The following is a 21,949-nucleotide window of genomic DNA, read 5'->3' as shown; positions in this document are numbered from 1 at the left end:
TTCCTTTGTTTACTGTCAGTGTTTAGCTTTTGATGTCCGAAGTTGCAATCCTGTCCCAAGGGGGGAACTTCACACAGTGTCAAAGCATTGAAGAAAGAAGTACTTAAGTACCCTATTGTTAGCGCTGTAGTATTCAACTTGTCATGGGGGAAGGAAAAGCATTCCAGGAGAAATTCTTAGATACGGGCGTTTTCGATGTTTGGGGAATTGAGATTTTGGCCTCTCTCGATGCGAAAGAGTTAAAGTCCTTAATTATGGCCGAAATTGGCAGAAGGTCCTTAATTAAGGATTATGTAAGGATTGTTTAATAATCTAAAATTTCTGCCCTTTTTTACGACTGCCATTTTGAGTGTGAATTAGCATTTTGGAGGAATGTTTTTGCTGATTCACTAATAAATATGGTTATTTTTTGAAATGGGTTATAATTTGTTCCTATTTCTAATACAAACATTGGGGTATTCGAAATTCTGGGCAAAAAGTGAAACATAAGCATTTCGAAATTATTTAATTTTTTTTAATGAAGAGCTCTTAAACTTCATTATTACGCATCACTTTCTGTGCGCTTACCCTACATAAAATTCAGTAGCAAAATCACGAAATTTTTAAAAGCAACATTAGGGGCTTAAGTACCACTTAAGATACTACTAAAGTAACGTTACAGTCTTGTGTTCACATTTTGAGAATGGCTTTAAAATATGAAATTATTTGAGAACTTCGAGAGAATTCGAAAATCTAAAAACATCAATTAATGATGAGGGGTGACCTAGAGGTCAGATTGCAAATGAACTAACCTAACTGATCCTTAACACTATCTCTTGAGTCTCTTCTTAGTTGCCTGTAATACTGGAACATTTCATCCCTATTGGATAGGAACCTTTACCATTCACTCATTTCTTAATGACTGTAAAACTTGGAACTTTTCATCACCTCAGATGAGAATTTTCTGCTCACAGTCATTTCTTAAATGTATTCATTATGGTTAGACAGGAACCCTGGTAAACGAGATGAATCAAAATCATCTCCCATTAAATTCTATTTCCAAACATTATACACTTTTCTAACAGTTTCTACCCTTCATTTTTTGCTAAACTCATCTTCCAAATGAAAAGCAAAAAGCCTATTTTTCGATGATATCTTCTCTAACTCCTCACCTAATTATTAATTAAAGGCCATTTTCTGAAACAACGACTCACTTGAACTTACTCAGTAACTCTCAGTCACCCCACAACTTCTTTTGAAAAATTGAGCTATGCAGCATTTGGACTTTTGTACCTTACATATTTTTCTATTTCACCTCAAGAAAAGGTAACAGTGTGTTTTTGCAATTTGATATAATGTCTATCAAGAAAGTGATAAGTGCAGTTGACAATTTGTCTACCCTTTTGTTAACTGTACAGCCCAAGGACCATTTAAACAGTAAAATGGCACTGTGCTCTAAGTGAAGCACTGCCTTTTCCTCCAAACCTACTGCATCATTGACTGAGTACAGATTTGTTAACAATAATTAATTAGCTTTCCCTTGTAAACTATTATGCATAAGAAAGTCTTCTAAAGTGCACATTTCTATAAGCAGGTCCCCTACAGCTGATTTATTTATCTCATTAGGCAACAGGAAGCATTCTTTATCGCTGCAACAGATACAGAAAGTGGAGAGATTCTTTATTCGTAGTCTAATTTATTTAACAGTCTTAAATTTGCATTTTTCTAAACAAATAGTCACAAACAAACAGTCTTTAATCCCAACATGTTGGGACTTCAGCGATTCCGGATTATCGGTTTTTCTGGATTATAGATTATCAGTTTAAATCTGGTAAGATGGCCTGCAGAAATTATAAAATTAAAAATATGAAACCGTAATTCATGAAATAAAAAGCAATTATTATCTAAAGGGTACCAAAATTTACAAAAATGAAAGCTTTATATTTATTTGTTTACTTTATTAAACATTTCTTTCAACGCGCGCATGCGTAAAGCATACATTATGCATAATCGAAATTAGAAAATTGCAACCAGAAAACTATTTGATGTGTATTCGTGATATTTATAATGACGAGGAATTTGATTTAAATAATATCAAAGACGGAGTACATCGAGATGAAATACTACATTTAGTAAGGAATTATAAGCCAAATAAAATAAAAACATCTGCCCTGAAGATAAGGATAGTGCTGACAGATCAACTTCCAGTTCATTGCGGGCCGTGTCCCCCCCCCCCTCGCAGAGCAGCGTGAAATTGATAAACATATTTCGGAATTATTAGAGAATCAAAGGATATGCCTTTATCCATTTTTTGCAGCAATTCCACTTTTTGTTTGATGGACATCGGAACATGCTTTTGCTTTGTAGATCCTTTGGTAGCTCCAGAATCGGAAATTCTTTTTGATATAATCGAAAGTTCAAGCTTACTTTTATAAAATTGCTCTAACGGTCTGCAATAAATAATAAGCCGAATCCAATTAGAAGATTAAGGAACAACACAATCTGCAACATTAACGGAAATAGATAATTAGATAATTTTAGCTTAGCTTATACTGTCCGTTATACATTAACGCATGCGCAGAAAGTTTGTAGCTTTGAGATCCGGCTTATGGATGTCCGGATAAAGACTTTTGTGTACTATAACAGTGATAAAGAACATGAAATGGAAACTTGCTTATAAATGACAAAAGCTGTGATAACTTTAATTAGATAAGTTGTTTAAAATTAAAAATTCTCATGTTTTTTTTATAATGAGACATTCTCTTTTTTTGGGGGGGGGGTTATGTGGTGGTGTAGAAAAACCTAAATGAAGGAGAAAAACCTCACCAAATATTTCAGCTGATGAATGAAAATTTTCTCTTCTCATATTATGACAATTTTTTTTTTTTTTTTTACTTCTATTATCATTAGAATTTCTGTTTGGAAATTGCATTTCCTTCGTTTACTCTTGTTCTGCAAAAATATTTTCCTCTTATTTGCTATTAATATCTAAAAGTCATTCTTACAACCTATTAAAAAAAATCTGTTTTGTAAACCACATGACTTCCTTGTACGGAATATTAAATTATAAGCATTTTTTCTTGCATTTTATTTAAACTTATTAGATTGAATTAAACGTACTTCGCCAACAGCGCATAAACCACAATAGAATAAATGCATTCTTTAAAATTCACCTTGTTTACCATAGCGACATTCTGGTGCTAGATTCATTTAACAGTATTATATTTTGTTCATATTATAATTCAGAATGCACAAAATTTATATCATTTAAAGAATTATCTAATCGTTGCCACATGTTCAGTTAAAATACTATAATAAATCTAGAACGATGTATAAAAGAAATTAAGCAAGCAAAACAAAAAAGAAACAATTTTTACAGACGATTGAGTATTTCTCATTCAATTAATTCAGTTCTCACTTCGCCACAAGGCAAAAATACATAAAAGCTCAAAATATCTGTATTAAAAATTACGAAGTAAATCTTTAACACTTATTTCCTCGAAAAAATTCCAGAAAGGATTATGCATGATTTAATTCACAATAATAAATGAAGGCGTTATCTTTGTTGTTGCGAAGCTAAGTTTCTTTAGATTGGCAATAAATCCACTATTCTGCTGTTTCAAATGTAAACAAGCAATGGCCGCCATCAAAAAAATTATTAGGCTTAGCGGCACTTAAACAGCTTTGAAATTGTTGATAATTGTTAAACTATTGCATACAGATTTAGTAAAAGCATAAAAACCTTAACCCTAAGATAAGAACAACATAATTCAATGATTTTTAAAGCAAAAAATGTACAATTTACAGACATATAAGAGTAAAGAAACTGAGATCACTGAGCCGGGTAACAGAGTGGATATATTTATGTACGTTTGGTGTGGCCGTTTGCAACCAAAATACGAGGTGCTCATCTACGTGTTGTAGCAGTCCTATACTCAAAATTTCAACGTTCTTACAGATGCCACGAAAAAATTCTCTTCAGAATTCCTTTTAAAGCAGTTTTATAATTTTTTTGGAGGAAGAGTCTTTTATTCTGTCCTGACGTGCAGATATCACATAAAAACATCATTAAATTGCATTCGATAGTGGTCAAAATGGATATTTTCGTTGAAATATGCTGCCTGAAATTTTTCACGATTACAATACTTCCTTTTTACTTCGTACAAGGAAGTAATAATGATAAAACAAATATTATACAGGTGAGGTTATAAATTTCGTGTAAATATTTAACATTATATTGATATGTATAAGGTTACTGCTACTTAAACTGATTAATGTGGATGCTTTTCACTTATTTATTATAATACAGTGAATATCTTCCAAGATGACCGCATATGATGGTAAACATTATTTTTGAGAACACAGATGCTGGTATTACTACTTCTACAGAAGATTGTCTTAGAATGGGTTCACTGTGTTATTCATTTTCATTGTTTTTGCATTCTTGTTATGATGTAATTTTGAGTTTTTCAAGCTGTAACATACAGATTTTTTTTTTTTAAGTCAAAGGAGACTAAGGCTGGGCATCAAGGCAAAACATTTTTCAGATGCGAGATCTCATACCAGAAAACTGAATCGATATGCAAGATCTTTGCTTTCAGCAAGTAAGTTAAATGTTGCATTTCGCATAAGCCTTTTTATTCTTGCGTTTGTAATATTTTTAATTTATTTCAGTCATACATAGTAATATAATTTTTAGTTAGAAGAGAGATGTTAATCTTTCTTAGTTGATATACTGGAACCACATTTAAACTTAACTAAAAGTAAAGAGCTTTTACAGATGACCCACTACTTTTTCATTTAGAGTTAAAAGTGGATGGATTCATCAAAGTCTTTTATTGGTGTTTGCCGCATTGCTGTGTATTCAGAACTGATGTCCAAATGTATTGAAGATGGATGTGAAGGTCTGTATTGCAATACAGCTTGGTAGTGATTTCAAGTGCTTCTCTAATTTTGAGGATTTTATGCTACATAAGAATAATGTAAATGATGCTGACATGTTTTCCATTGCATGAAAACAGCCCAAGAATTAGAGAAGCACTTCAAATCACAAGTCATGTTGCAACAGAGACCTTCCCTTCAATCTTCCATGCATTAGTATGAAAGTTCTGAATACAACATCCATGTGGAGACCAATAAAAAGACTTTGAACATGAGAAAGCAAGTGGGTCATCTATGACAGCTGCTGTAATTTATGTTTAAACACGATTCCAGCATGTCAGCCTAGAGTATTTTATCTCATTTTTAACTTGGTTTTAACTGTATAATAGCAGTTAATTTTTTTTTAATGTTTATTATTGTAGATTTTTCCGAATCTGAGTTTGTAGCACAAAAGTATGTATGAATGCAATTTAGAGAAATGTTATTATAACATGATATTTAACTGTCTGGGTCTGTTTATGAATTTGATATTAATGAAAAATTTCTTATGTTGACACATAAGGTAAAATGCTTAAGTTTAGAACAATTTTGCATTCATGTAGAATTTTTCTACAACTGTGAAGAATATGAAATATTACCTACTTCCAGTTTCAAGCTATAAGTTAAAAATTTTTTAAATTATTACAGTAATTTAATATAATATCATAATATTAAAATCTAATTGTCTTATTGATATGAGCGAGGAGGCCGCCCCCCTCCCCCCCCCCAAAAAAAAGCCCCAAGTTAAGTAATGAAATCTTATTCACTATTCATACATAAGAAGGGGCAGTAGAGAGCTAAAGTAAGGAATTGTGTTTGTTGGATGTTCTTTTGTTCAGAATACTAGTGGGTTACTGATTTTGATTGTTGAAAAATTATGGTATATTGAGACAGCTGATCTTGCCACAAAAGTGGTACTGATGATGGATGAAATACATATATGGAATGGTAAATTTTGAAAAAGACGAATGTGCCATCAAATGAAATAACAAATATCTTGTGCGTGTGATTTGTACAATTAGATCAGAAACCCTAGTTCAAGAAATAGGTTTGTTGTATTACTGGTTAGTGCACATTATGATTCAAGGTCGTAAAATTTTTTGCAAAGCACTTGTTTGCTACTAGTTTCAAATTACACTATAAAAGTTACAGCAGTACTTAAGATGTCAGTAATGGAGAGATGAATGGTATGGCATTATATTTTCAGTGAAATGTCCCTCTTTCTGCAGTACAGTAGCATTTACTGTTTACTAAAATATAGCAGTACAGTAGTTTAACTGCTATATTTTAGTGGCAGATTATATTATTCTGTTTTCTGTATTGCTATCTTAAGACCTGTGTTGATGATGAGGAATATCACTGGATTCCAGCTCTGATATACATTTCCATTTCATTGTATGTCTGCCATTACATTGTTGGCTGTTGGAAACTGACCTTTCGGGAGTGTATGGTGCAAGTTATGAGCAGGACAATATGCTAACATATGCCGACACACAGTATCCAATAATTCCTAAATGGACATTATATTGGACCACTTTTTCTGTGAAGTTCATTGAATCTATCAACTTTAGGAATGCATCTTGTCAATAATCACATATTACAGATTATCGGAAGGTTAGATAAACTTTAGAAATGTTTCAGTATCCCATACACGTGACCTCCTTTTTTTTCCCTTTCTTTTTTTGGTTCAAGATCTTGCAAGAATTATGGGATATTTGATGTTTATGAGATTGATTTCTCTATATTCTTCAAAACTGAATGAATCTGTAATTGCAAACATTGTTATACATTTTTACACGTGACCTCCTTTTTTTTCCCTTTCTTTTTTTGGTTCAAGATCTTGCAAGAATTATGGGATATTTGATGTTTATGAGATTGATTTCTCTATATTCTTCAAAACTGAATGAATCTGTAATTGCAAACATTGTTATACATTTTACTTTTTATATATTACTTTGATACTTTTGTGAATATGGCAGTTGTGGACTGTATAAAGGCATCACAAATCCTAACTCAAGGAGAATAATCTTTCATAGGCCCCTAGCAGCCAAGTAGTAAAATTCCTGAGCATTGGTAGTTTGACTGCATTCATAATCCAGGTTGATTCCATGGTCAGATTTTGGGGTTTCCCTGTGTGATTCTAAGACGTGAATCTGAGCTACTTTCTCTGAAAAATGTCCTTCACAAAAACAAACCTTCTGCCAAACAGATAGCCCTCGTATGTTTTTTTTTCTGTAATCTGTTTCTTTCTTTTCTTCATTCACTGAGCTAATCATATATTTAATTGTGGTAAGTTATGCCAAATAGTTTTTTTTCCAAATTTAAATATTTTAAACAAATATTCTTTTAAAAATATTAGAATGAAATATTATAACTAAACTTTTTCTTTCTAAATGCAAATTTGTTTTTTTTGGGGGGGGTAAACATTTTGGAATTACTTCTCTGTCTAAGTAATTTATATTTAGAAGTATGTCTTATGGAGATATAAAATATGACTAATTTTTTCATTAGTTTTTGCAGGGTTTTAGTTATGTAAGTGATTCAGATGTAATGAGTTAGTTTTGAAGTATTTAACTGGTTTTGAAGTTTTTAACCACATCAAACATGAATTTAATTTGCAATTGAAAGTATGTATTTTTAGTAGACCATAGATTGCAATATGATTCAAAAGCTTATCATTCAGTTTCCTTGATTAAGAAGATGTAGTGAACAGTTAAACTTAGAACTTAGCAGCATGCACATTTTAGCTTTTTAACATGCTTTAAATTAATGATCGACCCATTTGCATGATTGAAAAATCTAAGCATACATTATGTATGTAATGGTTGAAAATTCAAATATGGTGTATGCCATAAGTGATATATTTATTTTCCTTATTTCCTTAATCTTTGTAAAGAGGAAAATTGTGAATAGATTTTCCTGATTACTGGTATTGTGCACCAATACGTTTTCAAATATGTATTGAGAAAACATTGAATACTTTAAATATAAATTGCAGAAGTACTAAAAATTTCAAGTTTATGTGTCTCCAAGAATATATATATAGAGAGAGAGATATTGAATACTGTTATTAAGTTGAATTAAGCTGTATGTTGCTATCATTGAGGAATTCCTTGTTAGCTTATGCAGTTAACAAGGTTATGTAGATTCAATCTAATTTGCTGAACGATTGATTGAGCTTCAGTATGGTCATTCCAAGAAAACTTGCTTTGTAGCTTTTAAAAACTAAATTCTGTGATTATTGACTAAATGAAAATCACTTTTTCTTTTTTTCTTTTTCAGAATACAGAAATAAACATGTCCGAAGTTCAAAGCATTTAAGAAAACATGGGCTTATTTTTGGAAAATGGAGAAGGCTTCAAAATAAAAGTGAGTGCACAAAAATTAAATCAATATTGGATAACTCATTGAGTATCTATTTGTGTGTGTTGAGAAGTAATTAAATTTTAACCAAAAGTAAGTTGTGCTTCATACAGTACTATTGATGTTGTGGATATTGAAATATTAGATTTTTTGTATAAAATATGTTTAAAGTAATAATGATGAATTCTTATTCCAGATAAGTTCTTTTTAAATTTCAAAGCTCTATGCTAGAAAATGACTGAATATGTGTGCTTTTTTTAAAAAAATAATTTATTAATTTACATTTTTCTTAATAAATTATTGCTGTGTTGATAAGAATTACTAAATGAATTCTTGCAGTATGTGGGAATTGTACAGTGTGACTTATCCCCCCTTCCTTTTTCCAGTTCCTCTACATGTCTCTGTGTAAAAATTGATTTACTCTGATTTTTACATTCTTTTATCATTTGAAAGCATGATCCCTGATTTATTCTATGTCAATGAATACAAAATACTTTTAGAAAATTTTTTTTTTGTCATGAAGATGTTTAAAGGAACATAGCAAAATATTGAGCTTTTGTTAGGTTTCTTGTCATTATAACTGTTCTAAAACGTGAAATTCAGTATTAACTCCACAGTTTGTTTTGCTTCCAAAGCATAAAGACTTCTTTTCAAACATTTAAGATAAATTTATCAAACTTAAGCTTTACTTTTCTTTATTTCCAATAACTTAATTATATGCAGTCAGCCTTTTATTTATCTTTTAATTATTTATAGTTTATGAATATAAAAAACTACTTAGTTTTTTATGTTCAAGTTTTGTATGCATCAAAATTTTCTGTACTTTTTCCTGTTTAATTTATAAAACACATTAAAAATAATCTAAATATAAATAAAGTTTTTTAAGTTTTGGAAAGAAAGGATGGTTGTTTAGGAATGTTTGCACTAACCAAAGAAAAGGTTGAGAACCACTGCATTAGAAATTAAATTTCAAAGAAAGATGATGGTACTCCATAAAGAACTTGTTTTTATGAAACTTAGATATTTTATAACAGCTTTACTTAAAGCAAAGATATTGGTTTGTGTGCATATTTTTCTCTGAATTCATCCACTGTATGTGCCATTTTTAAAACCTAAAAGATAACACAGAGTCAACTGTCCTCTTTGGCTACTAAAAGTGGGAATATAATAAAAGTTTTAAAGATGGTTAAAGCAAGTTTTTTTTAAACACTGCATTCATTACAAAAAAAGTTATTTTTTCATTTTTGGGGGGGATGCACAGTAATTTTTATCAAAATTACATCATATAAATTGCATAAATATACATGTATTGCTTTCATATTTTCCCTTTGTGTTTGTAAAATATTGAATACAACATATATAGGCCTTTGTTTAATAGTTGCTCCTTTATTGAATATTAAAAACTTCAATTTGTTTTTTTAGGTTTTCACATGCGTGAACGCATGAGAAGAATATCTGTTGCATCTAGTGCAAGTTCTCATGAGTCTCCAGTTCCATCACCTTTTTCTTTATATGAAGATGGTAATTTATTGTTTGTTCCTTGGGCTGATAAATAATTACTTTGTGATATATGCAGAGCAATGTACAATATTGTGAAAAGTAGAATTGCAACAAATAAGCGAAATTAATCTATATTTGAAACTTTCAGTCTTTCTGTAAAATATTTTTTAGCCCCCTTTTTTTTTAAGCAACATAATTTTTGTGCGAGGTATTGCTTTTAATTTTGAAAGAAATTTATGTGTTCTAAGATTACAGAATTGTAACTTTGTTATATATAGAAAAAATATGTGGAACCATTTGCTTTTTTAAGAGTATCTAACATGTATGTGTCTTCTCCTCTTTGTCATTTTGAGAACTTCTTTGTAAGAGTTCTGATTAAAATTATTAATCTTCATAACTTTGCTTAGTAAAGTAACATCTTAAAGTTTAATATTTAAAAATAAAATCTGCCTATAAAAATTAGGAAATGTATGACAAATATTTTTATGATATTTATAAGAATTGAAGAGTTCTTTCACTTTTCTTAAATTGAAGAGCAAAAAATCAGTGGTTTTGCTTTGCTATAGGAAGAAAAAAGAATTATAAATTATTAACTTGTAGGGTTTATATTTATTTTAAGTTATCTTTCCTGTCTAGCCTTTACTTTCCCCTAGAATTGCCAATGCTAGAGTTTGTAAATTGTAATAGAGCGTGCAGTATATTCAAATTTAGCGGAAGTAAGTTGAGTTTAAATAGAAAGGAAACGAGATTGTAGGTGTGCTACTTGAATTGTGAACGTGAATATTGCTCGGTAGAAATTTTAGAACAACGCGTGTCGGCCTGTTTGCCTAGCTTGGCAGATTTTGCTAGATCTCTCAACTGCTTAATTAGTAAGCTCGCTGAATCTCAGTGGTATTGTAAAACGCGGTTATTATGAATTAAATAGTAAGATAAAATTCTTTCCTGTAATTTTATGTTTAAATTTGAATCGGTTTACATTTATAGATCCTTTTTTTTTCTTATTTTCATTTAACCCCTTAACGAACATATATTTTTCAGTTTTGGGGGAAACATTATACAATTTTTAAACTATGTAATTATTATAACAAGACAAAAGATTCTACAAACACTTTTCAAAAATATTTATATTCCAAAATGTTTTTGTTAAGAATGAATACTAAAATAATTTTGAATTTTAATAAGCATAAATTGAATATTTACCTATCTAGAAAAATGTGAAGAAATGATTGAAAAGAGAAGAAACGTGCAAAATATATAAGAATTTTAGTTGAAACATGGCATAAAGGCATGTTTGTTAGAATTCAAAACTGGGCAGCACTTAAATGGCTAAGTCTAGTAGAAGGTTTAAAGCATTTAAAATTATAGAGGCATTGCTAATTAACTCTCATTTGTATAGTTAATCTTATGTGCAAAATTTATAATATTTGTTAGCTTTTATTATTCATTCAAAATGCATTATGTATTTTCATTGCAAATGTGCAGGGGTTACTCATTTAATCTTGCATTTATCCATATTTTGAGCATGTGTGCTGGTGTTACAAACATTGAAACTTTTTCAGAGTTGCCAACTCTCCCGATTTAGGTGGGAGACTCCCGATTTTCGACCGCTCACCCGCCAACCCGATTTACAATATATTTCTCCCGACTTTTTCTTATTCTTAATATTTCTCACTATTTTATGGAACTTGGCTTAATACTTCGTTATATATATATATATATATATATATTTAAAAAAAAAAAGTGATTTTGGACGTCTGAAAGCAACTGAATTTTCTCTAGATTATATCTAAAAACCTTGCCAATCAGATGAGAATTTCTGCTTTGTGAGTGACAGCATACGTATCCAGAAACGTCGTTCTCCAGTTCTTCAATGGGCATCGAGCTCCACTGCGTGTCATCTGACATATATTAGCTAATGAGCACAAAGCAAGCTCAAGGCCGTTGGCCGCTATTTGGATGTTCTTTTGTTATTTCGTTCATATTGTCCTGAGTTGTGCGAGTACAAGTGCCTTCGGGAAATAGTTTTAGAAATTATCATCTTTTGTTATGTCTGCGAGAAAGTTGAAATACTCATGCACGTTTCAAAAATCGTACACAGTTGACTTTCCTTCCATTATTTCCTCAAGGAAATGTAATAAATTTGCGATGTGTACCATCTGTCGTTGCGATTTTTCGATTTCGCATGGTGGAACGGCAGATGTTCTCAAACATGTGCGTACACAAAAACACAAGGACAACATGAGTTGTTTTGAAAAAAACGAAAAATTAAATTTTTCTTCGGAAACAAAAGACTAAAAAGTGAATAATGCAGAATGTCTGTTCTCTGCCTTTTTACTGGAGCGCAACCTGCCACTGAATGCATCGGATCATGCTGCAGCTTTATTTAGAAAAATGTTTCACGATAGTGAAATTGCTAAGAAATACTCAAGTGCTAGGACCAAAACAGGTGCAATTGTTAAAGAAACGAGTTTGAAAAATAAATCTTCAGTTATTGATTGCATTAAAACAGCTCCGTTCTGCCTCTCTACGGATGGAAACAATAATACCAATTCAAAATTGTATCCAATTGTTGTTTCTTTTTTTTAATCCAGAGTCTTCAGAATTTGAGTGCAGTTTACTTTCTGTCCCCACTTTAGAAAGACATTCGACAGGCTTTAATATAACACAGCTAATTATTAAAACTGTAAAAGAAAATGCAGTTCCTCTAGATAATTGCTTAGCACTTGGTGCCGATAATGCACCAGTAATGGTAGGCTTTGAAGACTGGTGTTGCAGGCATCTTAAGAAAGGCAAATTCAGATTTGCAGATTATGAGGTGCTCCTGTCACCTCTTAAATTTAGCAGCTGAAAAGGGGGCAGCTTCTTTACCAATAAATGTGGATGAACACATTGTTGATATTTATTATTATCTTGAAAGGAGTTCTAAAAGAAAGAAAAAATTAAAATAGTTCCAATAGCTGCATAATACTGAAATGAGAAAAATTTTGAAACGTTTGTACACACTGGCTGTCTTTAAAGAAATGCTTATCTAGAATCCTCGATCAATGGAACCCACTTCTTGCATTTTTTAAAGAAGTAAATGCTTCGAGAGTTAAGATAAAAGGCTCTATTGAAAGTTATAAAGTACCTAAAGTAAATTTAGATGTAGTTACTACTTCCATTGTTAAGAATAGGTATGAGAAAAGTAAAAGTAATTTCTGCATCATTCAGCAATTCAACTGGCAGTTCTCAAAATAAAAAAATTGCTCAACACACAAAACATTTTCCGATTACTGTAAATTTATCTCGCGAAGAATGAATATTTATGTTTTTTTCTTCGGACCTTAACAAAGCTTTTTACTTTTTTTTACAATTCATTTTGCCATCATTCGATGTTCTTAACACAATTTTACAAAGCAGAATTCCATTAATTCATGTTTTGCAATCAATGATTTATGATCTGTTTAAAGACATTTTATCAAAGTTTGTAAAACCAGTCTGTGTTTTGTCTTGTAATTCTATATATGATGTGATTTATGGTGAAATAGAAATAGATGAAGATTTTGTAATAGGAGCTGCAACTACAAAAGTAGTGGAAGAACTTTCAGAAGAAGACAAAAATAAGTTTTATCTTCATGTTAGAAGTTACTTCTGTCGAGTATGTGATTACATACTACATAAATTTCCAGTCAACGATGAAGTGATTTTGCATGCTAAAGTTTGTGATGTTTCTGCTCTAGCAAATGCATCTTTTTCTGATATAAGGTACTTTTTGAACAAATTTCCTGTGTTACTTTGTTTAGTCATGAAAGATGATGATATTGATGTTGCTACTGATATACTGCAGTCGCAATTTTGCAGTTTACAATTAGAAAACTTGGATGAAGTTATAAAATCAGCTAGGATTGACACCCAGTGGAGTTTAATTGGAAAACTGAAAGGTGCAGATGGAATTTTAAAATATAGTGAACTGTCTAGAATTATGTTGGACATCTTGACAGTTCCCCCATAGTAATGCGGAGTGTGAGAGGATTTTCAGTGTTGTTGCGAAAACGAGGACTAAAGTTAGATCTAATATTAGTGATGACACAATAGAAAAACTTTTATTAGTGAAAGCAGGCCTACGTGGCAATTGCTATGAACAAAATTATGAAGTTTCTTTCTTAACGAAAGCAAAATCTGCCACTGTTCATAACACTTGTATGAAAACTGATTAAAGTGTCTTTTTTTTTAAACGATGCAAGTAATAAAAATGTTTTTTATGTCTAAGGTATTTTTGTATTGCTTGCATTTAAGACTTTGAAACTATTTAAAGTTAATTCATTATTAAAAACTATATTTTTATCATTTAAAAAGTCTTTTTAACATTGTGAAAAGTCTCCTGATTTCTTAAAAAAATCTCCTGATTTTTGAATGTCATAGGTTGGCAAGTATGCTTTTTAAAATACTATTTCATGCATCTTGTGTATGATTTTATTAATGAGCCCAAAATTTCTGGTGGATGAAGATGTATCCCACTTAGAATATTGGTTTTTGTTCAAGAGCATTGCTTTTAGATGCAATCATGACATTTTTTGTTAGGTTTTGAATATGAATTTAATTTTTTAAGTTTTAAAATGCGTTGTTTGCTTGATATATTTGACCTATTCTGTAGTTCATCTTTTTTAGGATATTTAAAGTTGATTATATAATTTAATGAAATGTTAAAAACAATTTATGAAAAGTGTCTTTTAATGAATTCTTGAACAAGATTTTCCCTCCCTTTTTTTAGGATTTGACCAATCAAAGAAACGCAGAGATGATAACCAGTTTGACATAGATGATGTTATCATTCCCTGTAATAGCAAAAGTGGACGCTTAGTAGATATACAGTATAAAGAGATTCTTATTCCCAGGTAAAGAACTGTATAATTATTATATTATAACCTATTACTTACATATATATATAAAATATGTAAGCTTGGGTAGAGGGAGTGTTTTTCTATTAAACTAAGTATTAATGCAATGAAATTATGAGTAGAACATTTTTATAATTTTTTATTATACAACCTTTGCAAACAATATCCACTTCTGTGAACACAGTTTTCCTGCTATATACTGTATTTGCCGCCATGTAAGATGCACTTTCTTTGAAAATATGTCTGAAAAACGGAATGTGTTTTATACGTCGATACTCAGTTTTTGATTACATTTCATTTCTGAAAATTTCCTCTTTTCAGAGTTCGATTTTTTTTTTACCTCGTTTCCTTACAGAATATGGGAATATTAATTACAGTTACATAGAATTCAGTAAAATGTGCATGCACTGTCATCGACGATCACAGCTGGGTTTGTTTAAACTTTCAAATTTTTGTGAACGACTTTTAAAAGTGTGTGAAATTTCTATTGTTCAGTTTTCTTAAATTTGATGGAAAGTTATGGTTCAAAAATAAGTTTGGCATTGGTGTAATATAGCATACAAGCTACATGTGATTGCTAATGCTAAAGAACGTGGAAACGGCTGCAGAGAGGCATTTTGGGCCATCCCCAACTGAGAAAATGATAAGAACATGGTGGAATCAGAAATAGGGTCTAAAAAAAGCGACTCACAGTAAGCATACCTACGAAAGGGAACCATACAATAGCCTGAACTTAAGGCTATTCTTATAGAGGTATATTATTATTGAGGTTATTGAGCTGAATACTTGAATTTTTAGACCACAGAAAAGCAAACTTTCAACTCTCTGCAAACTTATTCATCAAATGAAAGTGATTAAAAGGTGTTATTTCTCAGATAGATTGGGTATTACTTTGTATATGTATTACTTTATATTTAAAATACTATAAATTCATTATAATGATCATCAGTAAAAAAGTTTTATCCTTCAAAAATGTGTATAAAAAATCAGGTGTGTTTTTATAGCCTGGTGCATCTTATACACCAGCAAATACGATAGAGCGTATTGCTAGTAGAGCATAATAAAAGAACTTTTAAAACATCATCAGCATCCTTTTAAGATAGTACTGAATTTAAAATTGAAATGGATTTGTTTTATGTAAGTGCTAAATTTTGTTTCTTTAGGATAAGAGTATCTGATCCTTTTAAACTTGGGCTGTAGTACATGACAAAAATAGGTAGAGATTGCAGACATAACTTATTTATTAATGATTATAACATAGCTCAATATTGCATGTGAAAAAGTATGTACTTTCAAATTTAATGTGAATATTGAGCCTATTTTTTAATTATATCCCATTGCCATCTAATTTGATAAACAATGTAATGATTACACAGAGGGCTGAGTAAATCTGTGTGATATGATTTTGTTTTACTTTTCATATGCTTCATATGGAAACATGTTGTTTCAAAATAGCAGATACTACCAAAAAGAAACAACATGAATAGGGAATATTTGCCTAGCACAGATAATATTTCATTATGTAGGTGTGGCTTGTCTTTAATTTTGCTATCGGCAGTGAATCATTAGATAAACGAAGTGATTTTATCTGTTTGAAGTGAAGTGAATATGCAGACTAGATGAGTGGTAATGTTCTTTCTAAATCCATTTTTTGAATGATATCTCTAAATATCGGTGCTTTGTTAAAATGAAACAATCATTTATTGCATATGACAGTCATTTATGCATTTATTGCGCATTGAAAGTTACTATCTTGAACACTAATTCAAGGTTTAATATTTCCCTAGTTCCAGGTTTAATATTTTACATTCATCCACTCTCTTCTAATAGTGTAACGTGAATGAATGAATGAGTTGCACTGTTGGCAATCAGAAAAGTGAAACTCTTAGATCTTGCAACTGGGAGACAAAAGTTTTCACCATATGTAATATTAGCTAGTCAATTTCCCTTAGAAACCAAGCACAAAATCTCCATCTCTTTAGCCATAAAGCATTCAGTAATAGTGTCTTTTTATCTCCTTTATCAAATTTGATCCTGTTCAGAGCTGACACAAGGAGATGGTATATCAATGTTAAAGAGTTGAGATTAGGTCTTGCTAAGGTGGTGTTGTCAATACTTCATGCATCTTGTATTTAAAAGCAGTTTGACATAAATTTTTATTTTTTAGCTAATGCAGTTTTTGAAGTATTTTTTTTAAAACAACATACAGAAACGGTTTCTTTTTCAATATAGTTGCTTGCCATAGCCATTTCTGAAATTCTCTTGAGGAATCCTTTCTCTTTGTAAAATTAAATCTTTTTCCCTTTGGTGAAAATGCAAAGTATATTTGGCAGTGCAAAACTAATAAGATTATCACTAGCTGAAGAAACGTAGATCATATGCATGTGTAAAACTATCTGCTTATATATAAGGTTTGTTCCAGAAGTAATATGTCAGATTTTTTTCTCCCCCGGTGTTGATTGTTCAGATTGGTACAGTCACTTAAAAATCTTCATAGTATTACCCTTCTGTGCTAAAATGTTTTTGCCAGTGAGATTTTTCTGAATTGAAAAACTTCATTGAAGTCATTTAGATAATGTGAGTGGTGACCAAATGAAGTTCTTTATGGGATTTTTTTTTTTTATATATATACCTTTGGAACCACCGTCCAAAATTCTGGTGGGGCCAAGTTGGGAGTGTGGGACAGTTATAACCCTGATCGGGGTGAGGATACCACATACTAGAAAAGAGTTGTGGCTGAGAGCATTGTCATGGTGATTGATCCATGAATCTGATCTCACTCCTGGCACATTTGATGATTTCTGTCTTTTAATGACTTCCATGTGAAGTGTGGTGTTCAGGATCTACCCAGGTGGTAGGACTCTGAATGGACCACCTTTAGCTTAAAGAAAGATGGCTTTGATTAATAGTTGGCTCTTGCTTGTCTTTTTTGGGCAAGGGGAGTACACCATGTGCCATTCAGCACTCTGCTTTTTCTTTGCAGGGAATATTCAAATATCCATATCACTGATTATTATATTATGCAAAAAAACTAGGATCTTGTTCACAAACAGCCACACGATTGTTTTTCTGATCATCAGTAAGAACTCTTGGAACAATTTTTATGTACACTTTCTACATCTGCCAATCTTTGTTCCCAGTCTGAAGTTATTCTTCAGTGAGAATTCAGTAACTTGTGCACTTGGGCCATGTGTTTTGTCACCACATGGTGTTGCTTGCCGTCCGAGAGTGAACTTCATCAGTGATGTTCTTTGGGCCTTCTGAACAGTTTATGTATTCTGTTTTGATTGATTTGGTTAGAGTCATGATCAAAGACGTCTTGAATCATCTGATAAATGTTGCCTGGGATCTTGCCTGGTTTGTTGGAAAATTTGATGGCCTGTAACCGCCACTTCAGAGATTTCTCCATGATAACTTCGGTGGCACTTCCAAACAAGTTTATGCCCTAATGCTTCAGACGCAGTTCCGCAAGAGATACTGTGGCTTTGGTGTTCCCAAAGCTCCCATCACTTAGGCCATCTGGTGGGAATGCTTTATGACAGATATCGTGTCAGAAAGTAATACGATGCATTACTTCTGGGGCAAACCTTTGTATGCAGATCAGTAAACATATTTTTCTCATTAATGGTGAAATATGCCAATTCCCATTTCTTACTCAAGCAGCTATAATCAGTAAATGAAAACAATGAAATTACTGTTTTAATTTTATAATCATTATGCTGTAATAATAAACTAAAGAATTGTTTTCAAATACATATATTCATATAAAATAAAGATTGTGTATACATGTAGTATCTAAAAATTGAAAGTATGTAAAATAACACAATATAATAATGCATGAATTAAATAGGAAATTTGATCGTGTAATTCTTCTAGTTCATTGCAATCAAGGCTAGAATTAAAATTACCTTCTTGTAAGCAGTTGCTTAAATCTAAGATTGTTTTCATATTTTGATTTCAGATGTATCATAATTGAAGACAAATATTCATGATTATAAATAGGTGAACAATTGTGAATATATCTTAAGCGCATTTCTATAAAAATTGCAAAACATGTTATAACTGATTAATGTGCTTTCAAAACAAGATCATTTTGCAAGTTTGTTATTTCTAACGGGAGGTTTTTAGTATCGTTAAGTTGGAAAAATTCAGAAATTTTAGTGGGTTCTGTATTTTTAATAGAGATGAATGAATATATGACAAAAACGAAAATTAGGTCACAAAATTCACAAATCTTCTAATAGTGGTCCCCCCCCCCGGGTACATGTTTCAATTTTCTGACTTCCTGCAACACACTTTGTAGTATGTGAATTTTTTATCAGATGGAATTTCAACAATACTGTGTTTTGAATGTATTGTATTAGATAGGTAATAATTTAACCATTAATGTAATAAATCCATATGTACTTTTGTGGGTTTAAAAAAATTGAATTTTTTTCAAATTTACACATATGGAATTTATTACTTAAATATTCTGAAGAGAAAGAATGAGAATTGGTGATTTAAATATGGTAGCAGTTAATTAATCTGTTGTTAAGAAGACTTTTATTTAATGTGGAACTGCTTAATTTATCATCATGAAAATCTCAGTCCAGTTTTAAATTATTTCATTTGAAGAATTTTTTAGGAAAGAGCGTGTTTATATGATTGAATATATCCTGAAGTAAAAGAATGCTTCTTAAATTTGATCAATAAATGTATGTATCAATAATATTTGTTTTAAAATGTATTTGTTATCCATACAGTTGGAGGTACAGAGAAGTAACTGATGTCGCTGAAGCAGAAACTGTTGAAACAGAAGAAACTGAGGTATGTTGAATTTGGTATTTAATTTTTAATATTAATAATAAGTCAGTCACATATAGCTGTTTATTTGATTGATACTTATTTCATTATTTTAACAGGATATTTTGGAGGATACCTATATCAAACGACATGAAAAATTAGAAGTTGAAGAAAAGAAAATGCTCAGAAGTAGTGCTTTAGGTTTGACTGGCAAGAGCAGAAGAGGAAGGCGTCATCGTTGCGATTCCCGTGCTGACAGCAGCGGTGCTAATACTCCTGATCCTGTCTTGCTTTATAATCAAGACATAATGTTTCAAGTTCCAAATTCCATTGTAACAGCGGGTCCATCTTCTCCAGCTGCATCTCCCCCTACTACGCCTAGTTCTGCAACAGTCATGTCTGATGATTCTCAGCCTTCATATGGTAATGGATCACTTGCACGTTTTGAAAAACGAAAATTTGTAATTCATAAAAAGACTTCTGAAGAAAATGCTAATGTACATACTGCAACTAATGACTGTGATGGTGTACAACCTTATGAGCCTCATAAATTCCCACTGTCTGACAAAGAATATGAACAGCTACTTGCTGAGTCAACCCATCTCTGTACAGAAGACACAGATATGACTTTGAGTGTCCCAAGTTTTCCAGCTTCTCCTGAAAGTTCTACTAGTAGTACTTCAACAGTTGAAGAAGATGAGGACATTACTGATCCCGAATGGACTGTTGTAAAAAGAGATAATGGTCCTGATCAAGCATTAGTTTTAAAGTTTGCCAAAAGATGAATATTATTATGTGCAGTAGTTTGATTTCTATCTGCATGACTTAAGTTTTTGATGTACTAGCACACTACCTTGTTGGTTTCTGGTTGTTTTTTACTAGCACATCAAGGTGTAAATGTGGGCTTCGTTTGTAACTGGTACTTGTAATCTTTGGAAATACTGTACAAATCATCATAAAAAACGTCCTGGTCAAGCCATATATGTAAATAGTTTGTAAAGTTTCTTTTCATGAAAATGCTGTTTCTGTAGATACTAATTGTAATTATGTGTTCCTGACGAGTCATTGATCATAAAAATAGCACCAATTAAATTAATATAGCCAAAGTATGATGAAGCATTGAATATCATCTGAAGGAAGAGGGTTAAAAAAATCTTGTACTTATGTAAATAATTGATCATGTTTTCCTACTGTTAAAAGTGCATTTTGCTTTTATGTTAGTTGTATAGTTTGTTCAAAAGTGTAAGAAAAAGAAAAAAAAATAAAGACACATTAATTAGCTTTATTTATTTTTTCTCTGTAGGGAAAATTTTTTTCCCCCGTAATGCTTTTTGGACCAGCATTGTACATAGGAATGAGAAAATTGAAATACATATCTTTTAAAAAATTTTGGTCCTTCATAGCTTACATTATTTAAGATTATGTAAGTGTCTGTTTTATTGTAAAACTATAACTAAATGTACTAAGGTTAATTATAAATTCTGACATAATAATTTGAATTCTAAAAAATTGCAATAATTGGTGTTTTGCAAATTTGATTTTCAAGATATGTATATGGTATTATTTACAAAGAGTGTGTGAATTTAGCAAATTCTTTTAAAATTTCAGATTTTTGAAGCAAAACTCTATTGCTACACTATTCTCTATTTGCTAAATTTTTGCTTTGTTTACAATGCATCAACAACAAAAAAGGTAATATTTAATTTCTTATTTTGAAAGTTACCAATAATAAAATGTTTTACTCAGAACATTAATAAAATTGGTTTACTTGATTTTGATATGAATTAGTGCTGTATGGTTCATAAGATTTCCATATAAAAATAAATATCACTTTTTTAGCTGGGTCAAAATTATCAGTTTTTTAGAATGGTAAAAATATCCATAATATATTTATTAGCGTTGGTTAAACATACTGAATTAGCTTGCAACATAACTGTTTGATGGATTACAAACTTAATAAAAGCATAGCTCCAAAATTCTGACCATTCCAATTAATGCACTCTATGCAGACTACATTCTTTGTTTACATGTGTATGACAGAGCCATGTCCTGAAGAATGTGTAAATGTGTTGATCGTGTATTTTTCAACTGATAAAACAATTTATTTGTAAGATTTCTCTTTTAGATATCAAATTTCCTGTATTATGCACAATTAATTTCTTTATCTTCGTAATGTTTTGACCTACTTGAATGTTTTATTTGGATCACCTTCAGCATCACATTGCAAATGCAGCAGCAAGTTCAGACATTATTTTATGTGTAGCCTTGAAGTTTATGTAATTGGAATGTGCATGGGATTCTTCAAAAAATATTTGACTGTTAACGCTAGTGATAAATTCTGCCTAATGGAAAGAAGATAAAAATATGAAGACATTAAAAATGTTCTTGAGGTAATAGTAATGAAATAAATTATTGGATTTTTCTGGAGTATGATAAGAACACTAAACATGTTTCCATTTACTATATTTTTTAAAGCCAGAGCATTAGCCTTTGATGCTTTTTAAAATTTGTTCGAAAACACCTGT

The 21,949-nt window shown here is 31.0% G+C and overlaps 1 protein-coding gene across 1 annotated transcript in view; it reads left to right on the top strand.

Annotated features, from left to right (window-relative positions):
* The window catches only part of nsl1 (non-specific lethal 1), a 71,167-nt gene extending 50,458 nt beyond the window's left edge, over window positions 1-20,709 (top strand). Inside the window, exons 4-9 of the mRNA XM_085827681.1 lie at window positions 4,483-4,583; window positions 8,182-8,268; window positions 9,685-9,783; window positions 14,513-14,636; window positions 19,385-19,448; window positions 19,544-20,709. Of these exons, the coding sequence (XP_085683807.1) occupies window positions 4,483-4,583; window positions 8,182-8,268; window positions 9,685-9,783; window positions 14,513-14,636; window positions 19,385-19,448; window positions 19,544-20,209 (1,141 nt within the window). The 3' untranslated portion in view covers window positions 20,210-20,709. The remainder of the gene's footprint in view (window positions 1-4,482; window positions 4,584-8,181; window positions 8,269-9,684; window positions 9,784-14,512; window positions 14,637-19,384; window positions 19,449-19,543) is intronic.
* The last annotated feature ends 1,240 nt before the right edge of the window (window positions 20,710-21,949 follow it).

The sequence above is a fragment of the Stegodyphus dumicola genome, chromosome 12, assembly GCF_044657685.1.
Source record: "Stegodyphus dumicola isolate Sdum_Otavi_A_Nest chromosome 12, ASM4465768v1".
NCBI lineage: Eukaryota > Metazoa > Arthropoda > Arachnida > Araneae > Eresidae > Stegodyphus > Stegodyphus dumicola.
This window is presented reverse-complemented; position numbering and strand designations above follow the sequence as displayed.